Source organism: Canis lupus, chromosome 33, assembly GCF_048164855.1.
Source record: "Canis lupus baileyi chromosome 33, mCanLup2.hap1, whole genome shotgun sequence".
NCBI lineage: Eukaryota > Metazoa > Chordata > Mammalia > Carnivora > Canidae > Canis > Canis lupus.
In genome coordinates this window covers 189,625-202,549 of record NC_132870.1, presented here as the reverse complement: position 1 = coordinate 202,549, position 12,925 = coordinate 189,625, and the positions used below count along the sequence as shown (strand labels likewise).

At 36.2% G+C, this 12,925-nt stretch overlaps 1 protein-coding gene and 1 pseudogene across 4 annotated transcripts in view; one reads left to right on the top strand and one right to left on the bottom strand.

Annotated features, from left to right (window-relative positions):
• CDKL2 (cyclin dependent kinase like 2) overlaps nucleotides 1–10,961 on the top strand; it is a 48,752-nt gene extending 37,791 nt beyond the window's left edge. Inside the window, exons 12-15 of one of the 4 annotated variants that reach the window (XR_012023413.1) lie at nucleotides 567–673; nucleotides 2,119–2,287; nucleotides 7,293–7,381; nucleotides 8,865–10,961. Coding sequence is in view for 2 of the 4 variants with exons in the window: in XM_072810625.1 (XP_072666726.1) it covers nucleotides 567–673; nucleotides 7,293–7,358 (173 nt within the window). In the remaining 2 variants the exon portion in view is untranslated. Of the gene's footprint in view, nucleotides 1–566; nucleotides 674–2,118; nucleotides 2,288–7,292; nucleotides 7,382–7,872 lie in introns of all 4 variants that reach the window. The other 3 variants (XR_012023414.1, XM_072810625.1, XM_072810626.1) reach the window with 3 other exon arrangements.
• Nucleotides 3,034–3,553, bottom strand: LOC140623889 (large ribosomal subunit protein uL23 pseudogene; annotated as a pseudogene).
• Nucleotides 10,962–12,925: the final 1,964 nt, after the last annotated feature.

Here is a 12,925-nt window from a genome sequence, read left to right as displayed (position 1 = left end):
ACAGAGAGAGAGAGAGGCAGAGACACAGGCAGAGGGAGAAGCAGGCTCCATGCACTGGGAGCCTGATGTGGGATTCGATTCCGGGTCTCCAGGATCGCGCCCTGGGCCAAAGGCAGGCGCCAAACCGCTGTGCCACCCAGGGATCCCTTTCAGCCCTTTTTAAAAAATATTTTATTTATTTATTCATGAGAGACACAGAGAGAGAGAGAGAGGCAGAGACACAGGCAGAGGGAGAAGCAGGTTTCATGCAGGGAGCCCAACGTGGAACTGGATCCTGGGTCACCAGGATCACACCCTGGGCTGAAGGCGGCGCTAAACTGCTGAGCCACCAGGGCTGCCCACTTTTTCAGCCTTTTTGTATACATTATTGAAAGCATATGTTGAATAAGCTTACAAAATATTAAAAATAAAAATTATAGTAGCTTTACATATTTTTGTTTGTGAATATATATACAGACTTGTGTAAGTAAATATGTACACTGAGTACACAATAAGGGACAGATACAGAATGTAGAGAAACTAAAATGTCTAATTTTTAAACTATGTTTACGGTTATTTTTATTTAGCTCGAAATTCCAGATTAATAAGGAAAGAGAACAAAAGTCTCTCAGAATCTCGAATTCCTTCTCTGGCCACCATTGACTTGCACACGCCCAGTATCACATTACATCAGGTACCGAAATCCTCTCTAGGTGGAGAGAACTTGGGTCTCATACTTCCTTATTACAGTAGCTTAGGGAAGGTTTGCTCTTAAGGATGAGGCAGGTTTACTGGTGGGATCTATAGCATTTTGTTTGTTAAAGTTTGTCTTACTGTTCATTGCACTTGGTACCTTTATTACATATATATTTATATAGACATTTTCTACCTACGGTCATCAGTTTTTTATAGATTAAAAAGTGTGTGTGTGTGTGTGTGTGTGTGTATGCGTGCGCACATGCGCTCGTGCAGACTAGCTATGGCTTTTGTATGACTTTTGTGGCAATTTATAGTATTTCACTGCATTAACCCCAGTGTTATAACTCATATTTCATTCCTTGAATTGTTTTCGTTCTTTTAAAATGTATCCTCTATTTGGCATTTTCCCTAAGACAATCCACTCCATGCACGTTAAGGACTGGTTCTTCCATGTATTATTATTTTTCTGTAATTTCTCATAATTCTTCAGAATATTTATGTTTCTGCTGCTTTTCGACAACAGTCATATCACTCATTTTCAGATTAAGAAAACTGGCAAACTTTTAAATTTTCTGAGCCAAACATAACTGGTTATACATTTTTTTAAATTTTTATTTATTTATGATAGTCACACACAGAGAGAGAGAGAGAGGCAGAGACAGGCAGAGAGAGAAGCAGGCTCCATGCACCAGGAGCCCGACGTGGGATTCGATCCCGGGTCTCCAGGATAGCGCCCTGGGCCAAAGGCAGGTGCTAAACTGCTGCGCCACCCAGGGATCCCCCATAATTGGTTATAAACTTTGGATATGTATCATTGTACTTACAGATTTCTCACATCTCCTTGATGCTGGGCAACTTTTGTATGGTTTTTAATTCTCCATCCTCATTTTTGAATTTGAAGCATTCCTGTTTCCTAGACAGCCCCTGTATGTTGCCTTCATATCTATGTGGATGCTTTTTTCTACTAGGACCCCTTAAATAATTTTGAAGAGCTCTACAAACAAGGGAGTGCAACACATTACAGAGTCAGTTATCCAGTGATACTGAGAAACAGATTTATCAACTGCTATACTTTGCCTTATCTCCTGCCAACAATTTCTGCAGTAACATAATCAAAACTAAGCAAATTCCTATTGTGTAAAGATTAATTACAGTCACACATTGTACTTTTAGGAACTACAGAGTCTCAATAAATTCCTTCTTTACTTCTAAACTTAAATTTAATGTGGATTTTAAAGGTTCAAACTTCCTCACTTGTTTTCTGAATGTACTGTTGTTCAAAACCACTTTCCAGGGATCAAATAGCCAAATCTAGTTTCATGAAATGGAAGACGGCTTTGGTGGCCGTCATACTTCAAAATTTTTATTTGTTCTTGTCAACAAATCCTCTTATAAACTGGTCCTGCATTTTTACTCCTAATTCACTTGTTCATTTCCCAGTTGTATTTAAAATACAATAAAGGAGAAAGTAGATGTGGTGAAAAACACAAATTAGTACCAAAATAAGATGGATTTATGTGTGGAAAATCTGATTGGGAAGAGAAACAACAGGATACTAAAAGCCAAAGGCTTTCTGGCAGAAGCTGTGACTTGCCTTGGACTCTCTATGGTATGGATCAATACATTGAACTGTTTTGTTTCTGTGCCTAACACAAACATTTATAAAAGTCTATTTTTATAGACTTCTGGAACATCTGTAAGATACATTTTTGTAAGTGAAGTATTGTATAATCCATGCAATCTGTCTCCACTCGCCCATATCCTATGTACTTACACATGTTATATACTCATGTATGCACATAGCTACACATTTTTTTCTCTAAGCAGTATTTAAGTTTCATCCCACAAATTATGATATGTTGTATTTTCATCATAGTCAGTCCAAACATTTTCTTAGTTCCTTGTAATTTCTTGTTTAACCCAGGAATTAACTTAGAAATATGTTGTTTAATAGATATTTGGGGTTTCCCTAGTATTTTATTATTATTGATATAATTTAATTCCATGTGGTCTGAGAATATACTGTGTATGATTTTGATTGTTTTATTTTTATTTTTATTCTTGATTTTGATTGTTTTAGATTCATTGAGCTATGTTTTATGGCTCTGCATATGGCTTACCTTGGTGAATGAACCTGTTCCCTTGATAATAACATGTATTCTTCAGTTGTTGGACTACTATAAATGTGAAATTAGATTAAGGTGGTTGATAGTGTCTTCAGATCTTCTATGTTCTTAATGACTTTTTGGTTGGTTGGTTTGTTCTATCAGTTCCTGAAAGAGTGTTGTCACACTCTTTTACTGACTGTGGAATTATTTATTTTTCTCTTATACCTGTTTGGTTTTGTTTCATGTATTTTTTATGGTGAAAAAATTTATATTTAGATTTATAGCCAGCTGGACTCAGTTAAGATGATCCCAATTTTGTTGGCAACATCCAAAGCATCATAGTCAGGAGCCAGTCGAACATATGCTTTCTTCTCTCCATCAGGCCTGATCAAAGTGTTGACCTTGGCCACATCAATGTCATAGAGCTTCTTCACAGCCTGTTTGATCTGATGCTTATTGGCCTTGACATCCACAATGAACACAAGTGTGTTGTTGTCTTCTATATTCTTCATGGCGGACTCAGTAGTTAGGGGGAACTTGATGGCATAGTGATCAAGCTTGTTTCTCCTGGGGTCGCTCTTTTGAGGATATTTGGGCTGCCTTTGGAGACACAGGGTCTTGGGTCGTCGAAATGTAGGTGACGTGCGGATCTTCTTTTTTTTGTGACTGTGCACGCCTTTCAGCACCGCTTTCTTAGCTTGCAAAACCTTTGCTTTGGCTTAGGCTTTGGGAGGAGCAGGGGCTTCCTTCTTCGCCTTCCACGCCATCTTCTTGAAAGGGTGTTTCATGTATTTTAAATCTCTATTATTAGGTACATATCCACTTATAATTGTTTTTGTCTTCCTGATACATTGTTCCTTTTATCATTATGAAAAGTCACTCTTTATCTTTTTTAGCGCTCTGTGCCAAGAAGTCAATTTTATCTGAGATTAAAATAGCCACTCCAGCCTACTTATGCTTATTTGTTTCCATAGTATAACTTTTTACTTTCAAACTGTTTTCTAAGTTTATAGTGTTTCCTATAAGTAGGATCTTTCTTTTGTATCCATTCTGTCAGTTCAATTCTTTTAACTGAAATGTATATTAGTTTTCTATTGCTGCTGATAAACTACTATCAACTTAATTTATTATCTCACAGTTCCCATAGGTCAGACACCCGGGCACAGATGCTTCTCTCCTTGAGTCTTACAGGTCAAAATCAAGATGTCAACAGGGCTGCATTTCTTTCTGGAGGCTCTAGTGGAGAATCTATTTCCAGGCCCACTCAGATTGTTGGCAGAATTTGGTTCCATGAGGTTGTGGAACTAAAGTCCCTGTTACTTTGCTGGCTGACCCCTGGTAGTTGTTGTCAGCTTCTAGAGGCTACCCACATTCCTTGGCTTGTGGCCTACTTCTCCCTCTACAAAGCTAGCAATGGTGGTCAAATCCTTCTTACTCTTTGACCCTCTATTCCCTCCCCTTTTGCCTCATCTCTCACTTATTCTTCTGCTTTCAAGAGTGCATGCAATTGGCTTACCAGGCCTACATTGGGCCTGCCAGGATAATCTTTTTATCTTAGGTCAGCTGGCTAGTAACATTAATTTCATGTGTAAAGTGCTTCATAGCCATAGTTAAGTTAGTTTAATTGACTAAGCAGAGTCAGGAATCTTAGGAGGTTATCTTCAGAATTCTGCCTGCTAGTGAATACTTTGGCTATTAACATTTAATGTGATTATTGATATGTCTGGATCTAGCTCTATATATTATATAAATACATATATTTTTATATATCTTATATAGATATAAGATCTAGTTCTTTATATTGTTTTTTGTTTTGTTTTGTTTTGTTTTTTGTTTATTCCTTTCCAGTCTTCTTTTGTATTTGAGTATTTTTAGTATTGGCTTTTTGGGGATTTTTTGGTATGATTTTTAATGATTGCTCTAGGGTTTGCAATATAAATAATTAATCTTTCATAGTCTATGTAAATACTCTACCTCTTATAAAATGTAGAACACTTGCAAACATATTTCTTTTTATTTCAATGTGGACTTTGTTAGAATTATATGTCTTTTATTTACAGACATTGAAAATCCCACTATATTAGGTCTTACATTTTGCTCTAAACAGTCATAAATATTTTAGGCAATTTAGGGAAAAAAAAGTAGTCTTCTGTATTTACCTAATCACTTACCGTTTCTGTTGTTCTTTCTTTCCTAAACATTACAGTTTTATTTTCTAGTATAATTTTTCTTCAGGTTCAAAAGCTTTCTTTTTTAAAAATTTATTTAGGGTTGCCTGGGTGGCTCAGTGGTTGAGCGTCTGCCTTTGGCTCAGGCCATGATCCCAGGGTCCAGGATTGAGTCCTGCATTGGGCCCCTGTGGGGAGCCTGCTTGTCTCTCTGCCTATGTCTCTGTGTCTCTCATGAATAAATAAATAAAATCTTTTAAAAATTTATTTATTAGAGAGGCAGAGGGAGCATGAGCAGGGGGAGAGGCAGAGGGAGAAGTAGGCTTCCCCCTGAGTAGGGGGCCCTATGTGGGTCTCTGTCCCAGGACTCTGGGATCATGACCTGAGCCAAAGGCAGACACTTAACAGACTGAGCCATCCAGGTGTCCTGAAAAACTTTCTTTAGCATTCCTTCCAGAGCAGATCTGATGAGTGACAAACTCTTTAGTTTTCCTTCATTTGAGAATGACTTTATTTTGCCTTCATTCCTTGTGTATATTTTCACTGGATAAAGAATTATGGTTGATAGGTTGCTTTTTAAAAATTTTTTCTTCCAGGACTATGAAGACATCATCCCTATATCTTCTGATCTCTGATTTCTGGTAGGATATTCTTAGGCATTTGAATTGTTCACTTGGTTATAATGTTTCATTTTTGTCTAGCTGCTTTTGAGATTTTATATTTATATTTTTGTGTTCATTAGTTTGAATATGATGCATCTAAGCAGTTTTCTTTGAGCATATCCTGTTTGGCATTTGCTGAGCTTCTTGATTTGTAAACTTACCCCTTTTACCAAATTTGGGAAGTTTTTAATCATTATTTCTTCAGATATTTTTTGTGCCATAATCTCTTTCTCTCTTTCTTCTTTTCTGAGAGTCCAATGACATTGATATGAGACCTTTTGGTATTTTCTAACAGATTCCTGAGATCTTTCATTTTTAATTTTTTTTTTTAATTTTTATTCATTTTTAATTTTTAAAAAATATCTGCTGGTCAATTAGGTAATTTCTATTGATTTAGCTTCAAATTCTTTGACCATTCACTTTGTCATTTTCATTCTGCTATTAAGCCCATCCAGGGAGGTTTTTAAATTTTAATTACTGTATTTTTAAGTCCTAAAATGTTCACTTGGTTCTTTTTTAGGGCTTATATTTCTCTGCTAAGATTCTTGGTTCTTCATTCATTTCAAGTATGTTTTCCTTTACATCGTCTAATATAGTTTTATTACATTTTTAAAGCTATCTGTCTCTCTGCCTTTCTCTATCTATTCATACAACTTACCTAATAAATTCATAAAATTCCAACATCTGGGCCATCGCAGGATTGGTATCTGTCGATTGCTTGTTCCCTTGAGAATTGATCACAGATTTCTGCATCTTTTTATAGCCACTAATTTTGATCATGTCTGGAAACTGTGACTGTCACCTTGTGTGGCCTCTGGGTCCTGTTGTAATCCTGCAGAGGATGTTGAGGTTTCTGTTTCAGCAGGCAGTCATCCAGGTTTTGTTCACACTCTCAATTCTGCCCTATCTCTTAATGAGAAGTGTCTCAAATCTCAGTTCTCTACATCTCTGATATGCTAATTTGCATCTGTCCTTGCTTGTGTGGCTCAGGGGGTTAGCTAGAGCCTCGTGCAGGTCACTGACATCTCAGTTCAGTTCTCCCGGCCCTTGCTGTGCTGATTTGGAGCTGCCCCATGCCTGCATGCTTCAGGAACTGGGCTGAGCTGCTGAGGGTCTACATACATGGGAGGGGCCCCTCCTCTAAATCTGTTCCCTCCAGGACCATTCCCTTCTCCTGATACTTCCTCCCGCAGGGACCCTTTTCCTGGTTTCTCTGGTGTAACAAAGGAGTTTCTATCAGACTTTGAGCCTCTTGCACTTCTTCACTACTTTGAGACAAGGACCTGCCTTTTGGGCAGAGCCCCAGGAATAAAAAACAAAATTGGAAACCTACCCTCTATGAAGGGTCACATTGCCAACTTTTGACTCCTCTCCTTAATCTTCAGTTGTTTTTAATATTTTTCCTAAAGGGTTTTTATTTGTTTGGTAATAGTTGGGAGAGAGGGGTTGTAGTGGGTTTAGACTACCTTGGCATATCAGAAGTATCTTTTAACATATGTGTCAACAAAGAGGTCAAAGAATAACATCACTTCATCATTGTCTTCTGTGCAAGCAGCTTGAGCTATGAATGCTTAATTCTAAACATTTGATATTTGAACAACAGGAATTAGGATTTGGGGAGGAATGGGATTTTTATAGTTACTGAGAATTTATGATGCTCGATTATTAACTTACAGGTGTCAGGACCTTCCCTGTTAGATGATTCAGAGGCTGATTTGCCTTGGATGGAACACCAGCACTGAGAGTCATTTTGGTTCTGAACTGGGTATGTCTATTTCTCATACTTAAAGCAAAATAATCTTCCATGGGGCTTATTTTGTAGCTTGCTGAAGTCCAAATTCTGCAGCTAAATCATTCTCCAGTGATTGGCTCCATGAGAACTCCTGATAGAGAAAGACTTGTGCCACTTAAAAAATAAAGAGAGAAGTAGCATTTGTCTCTGGGATGAAATTCCTTTTCATAGAGATTACATCTCTTGCCCTTAGACTAATCTCCTGTATTTTTCTGGATACAGTAATGTGAATTTATGGTGATAACTGCTGTGGAAGAATATATACTTATCTCCCTTATCAGTCAGTTGTCCATGCAGGTTTGTAAATCAAGAAAGACCAAATGATTGCTTTGGAAATCTTTTTCCCAATAAAAAAAGATCAGCACTATACTAGATGATTACCTTACTTTTATTTTTTATTTACTTACTTTTAAAAATTTTTTGCTTCTAACGGACTTTATCATTGTCCTGCTACTTTGCCACAGTAAAAAGGGCCCTACAAGCTCCAGGCCTGTACCATGTATCACCCCCACAAAAACAGGACCCGCTGGAGCAAGTTCCCACCCCTGCTGTAGACCTACTCACAGGATAAGTACATGTTATAATTTTTTAAAAAAGAAAACAGAAGAAATTAATAAGAAATTAATAGCTTAAGTGATTACGCACCAACATTGATTTGAAAAGTGCAGTGTCAATTTTAAATGGTAACCAGATTGCCTCCCTTTTAAGTATGACTGTTTAGTATTAAAAAAAACAAAAACAAAAAATTAGGTCTTTTGAGTGGTAAGTTACTATGTGACCTCAGACAAGTCATCTGATGTTTAATATCTCATTAACTCTGTAAAATATAATGATAATAAAATCCCATTTTCGCATAAATGTTTGTTGGAATTAAGCTGTTAACCTCCACAACACATTTTGAACGTCTGTGATATCATCATATGTGAATTTACTATGAAGTAAGCAAGTCTTAAGTTTTAATTTCTCACTAGTAAAAAAAAAATAATAATAATAATAATAATTTCTCACTAGTAGGAGTCTCTTCCAAGGTCCTGGCAGAAGTCTTTGCAATGCACTCATTACACATACTGTGTAAACTGTAGCCTCTATAAATAATAATTTTTATTATTTTTATTATAATAATGTAACAATTATTGTATTAAATAATTACCATAATATAATGATTATTATATTAATAATTAATAGTTAATAATTATATCCTCTATAATTTGGATCTGTTTTGTCAAAACTAGTCATTATTTGCATAAAAGGAGATGATATGCTATACGTGACAGTTTCGGTGGATCATTGTCTTCAAAATCCCATTTTTGATATATATGGTCTAAAGTTGTTTTTAGACTGTGTAATACTTATAATATTATAAATATATTCAGTGTGCGAAAGCAAGTGAGATAGAAATCAATTTCTAGAAAAACTTATGTAAATCATTTGGGCATATGTCCCTCTGTGCTTTTAGGTGCTCTAGCTCTTGGGATGACATCCTTTTGCAACAGAAGTGCTGATATCCTATGAAGAGAGATTCATGGTTTTGTCATTTGCTTCTGAACTGCCTGCATTTTCTGAGAAAGGCCTTGCAGAAGAAAAAAGACAGATTTCCAAGTGTTTCCAACGAAGATTGAATAAGTGTCCCTCCCCAACTGCTATCCTGTCACCTTTCAAGTCCACTGTTGCGATTTTAAGATACATCCAATGGAATAATAGTGATATGGTTCTTATTACATGAATGTGTATTTACTATTTGTAGATTGTGCATTTAAAATTACCCAAGATTAAAATGAGTTTAAAAAGGGAGAAAGAAACATTATAATGGTCATGTTGTATGAAGTTTCTGTGTTATCTGTGTAAATGTGTACATTTATTTAGGAATGGGTTTGGTGGAGGTGGGTGATAAAAACTAGGAACAGTTGAAGAAATGAAAAAACTAGCATCAGTAAGAGAAACTGTTTCCTTTACCATAATTTAACTATAAATATACATTTAGAAAGCTTGCTTGTTTCTAGGCTGTAAGAAGATATGTAATTGCTCTCTATGAATAGATGTATGTCTGGTTTCTGTGATTATTGTTGATGTTTGATCATTGTATTATGGGAATCTGTCCTTTCTGCTGAACCACACAAATGCAAATTTCTCAAAGAAACCTTTTATTTCTAATGACTAAGACTCTGACCTTAGATAGTCCTCTGCATTGTAAGATTCTGGTGTCCATGTTCCTGTGTGTAGGAACATGACTGCAATAAGAATGGTAAAGGAGAATTTTGTAGGTTTACCTTGGAGCTGAGGATATGTTTGTCAGTGGGAAAGGAGATGGGAAGCTGGGTTACCCACTGACTAGGACTGATGATTTTTCTCTAGGCCAGTTATTGTCGATCTTCCCCCACCCTCAAACAAGTTTTGGGGAGGAAACATCCACAATTATGGACTTCACTCCTGTCCGCTGATATTTTGAAGGTGATACCAGACAGAATCTAGAAGTGTTCTTCTCTTCTTGTTTCCTCAAATGCTTAGACCTTCCTGAAAGTTCTTTATCAATAGACAAAACTATCTACCTACAATCCACACATCTTTTCTTGTGCCCCAGTCCATCACTTTAAGGTGGGATACTTAAGCCAATTTGACTCTAGGTTTTTCATTTCTAGTTTGCTGGTCATACTATGCGTTCCTGGTTTTAAAGAATGGTTGTTAAGAGGACCAAAATTTGTGTGTGTTTTTTGCCTTAACCAGTTAACAACAACTTTTTTTCCAAAAGGCACTGACCAGAACTTAGCCCAAGAATTTAACTAGTACTTTCCTCTATTACTCTGAATAGCTTAATATTGAAATTCTGACTTTAGATACTTGGTCCTCAAAAGAATAGGACATTCAAGAGGAGGCAAATTGAGGGATTCCAATGTAGAAGTGTGTAGGTGGTTCAATTAAAATTCAATTAAAAGCTTGATTTGGAAGCTCTATTTTTAACCTATGACCGAGTGTTTGACTAGATTGGTATGACTAACATGCTAGACAAAATTAATGTGTAGGCATTAATAGGCTTCACATCAACATATTGTTTTATTTTTATTTTAAAAAGTATTGCCAACACACTGTACAGTGTGGGAAGCAGACAATATTTAAAAGCCACGTGGCTTTCCAGCTTATTTTGATGTTATTTTTATTTAAATATCAGTGTGAACATCTCACCTCAATGTCTGAGGATCTAGGATCAATTATCTTTTCACTTCTATATTTGCTTTTGGTATATTTTGCCTATTAAAACATTGTGAACTTCAGAATTAAGGAACTAAATGTAATTTACTATATGTGCAAGTTGAGACCTGAGTATCATATCTGGTTAGAACCTTGGCAGAACTACTTGAAAAGGAAGATTTTGGAAGCTGGGGCTATAGATACTGAACCAAAAATAATCCTTTCTTTTGGTTTAAGATTACTTTGCTCTCCTGACAAACACACGATTAAATCTAATAGGAAATATGTATGTGTACTGGTGGGGAGAAATTGGCTTGCTGTGTAGATGTATGTTTTAAAATGAATAAATATTATATCTTACTGAGCTCCACAGATGGTTTTCTTTGCATTTATTTAAGAGAATACAAATAATGTATACAACATTGTATGGAATTTAACAAATACATTTGAATACTCTCAATTCTTTTTTTTTTAAACTTTGGATACAGAGGTGGCAAGTGTCTTTTTAAAATTAAGTTTATAATTTTAATTCTAGTATAGTTAACATAGTGTTATGTTAGTTTCAGGTGTACAATATGGTGACTCAGCAATTCTATACATTACTCAGTGCTCATCACAGTAAGTGTACTCTTGATCCTCTTCACCTATTTCACCCATACCCCACATACCTCCCTTCTAGTAACTGATGAGCATCATTTTCTATTTAGGGTCTGTTTTTTGGTTTGTTTTTTTATCCCCCTTTGTTTGTTTTCTTCCTTAAGTTCCATATGAATCTTGCAAACGGCAAGATTTCATTCTTTGTTTTTTGGCTGAATAATATTCCATTTGTGTGTGTGTGTGTGTGTGTGTGTGTGTGTGTGTGTATATACCACTTCATCTTTATCCATTCATGTATTGATGGACACCTGTGGTGCTTTCATAATTTGGTTATTATAAATAATGCTGCTATAAGCATAGGGGTGCATTTATCTTTTTGAATTAGTATTTTTGTACTCTTTGTATTGTATTCAATACAGTTAGTATTTTTGTATTCTATTACCCAGTAGTGTAATAACTATTAGTTTTGTTTTTAATTTTTTGAGGAACCTCCATACTGCTTTCCACAGTGACTACATCAGTTTTCGTTTCTACGAGCAGTACACGAGGATTCCTTCTTCTCCACATCCTCACCACACTTGTTGGTTTTAGTCATTTTAGTCATTCTGACAGATGGTTTTAGTCATTCTGACAGATGTGAGGTGAGATCTCATTGTAGTTCTGATTTGCATTTCCCTGATGATGAGTGATGTCAAGCATCTTTTCATGTGTCTGTTGGCCACCTATATGTCTTCTTTGGAGAAATGTCTGCCCATGCCTTCTGCCTATTTTAATTGGATGATTTGTTGCCAAGTTAGTTTTTTTGTACAGCACATGATACAAGCAGCTGGGTCATAAAGTAACATGTCTTGTAAAGACTACCTGGTCAAAGCTGTGAAGACTGAGTATTTGAACTTGGGTTTCCTGATCGAGAATCCCTTGCTTGGTTAAAATAACGGACTTCCTACTAAAATGGAAACAGAGAAGACGGATTTCCTTACATGACTCTCTCATTATTGGCTCTTTTATCTGAGTTGTGTTACAACAGTTGCCTTGATCTGTAATAAACTCTGTGTCAGGCTAGACTGAAAAATGTGATTGACTTGTTTTCTAATCCTTCATCTATAGAACTGAACCACTGACAGAAAATTAGAAACAGCAGGGTCATGGCTCCTAAGGCTTTAAGGCTGGTCCTCATGAATTGGATGAAATGGATTTTTCTTTATTGTTTTGTGTTGTGGGTTTTACATTGGTAATGGACCCTTAACACTCTTCTATATGAATGAAAAATTATGTTTTTCATTCACTGCTTTTATTATTTGTTTTTTTTTTAAGGCTTTTATTTGCTTGACAGAGAGAGCACAAGGAGGGGTAGCAGCAGAGGGAGAAGGAGAAGCAGGCTCTCTCCTGAGCAGGGAGCCTGATGTGGACTCAATCCTAGAACCCTAGGATCATAACCTGAGCTGAATGCAGACACCCAACCGACTAGCCACCCAGGCGCCCCTTATTTTTCCACTTGATAGCTTCTGACATGAGAAAACTTGAATCTAATTAATGTATGGTTTGTTTCTTAACAAACCCCAAACCTTGACATCACTTGTCATCACATGTAACTTGGGATTAGAGCATTGTGTTTATGTTTGTGGATATCTGATGTTGAATATACTATACACTGAGAAAATTTTCTCTCTAAAAAAAGCTAACCCATCTGAAAAATGTTACTTTCCTTTGCTTTCAGTGAAATTTTGTTTCTCCCCA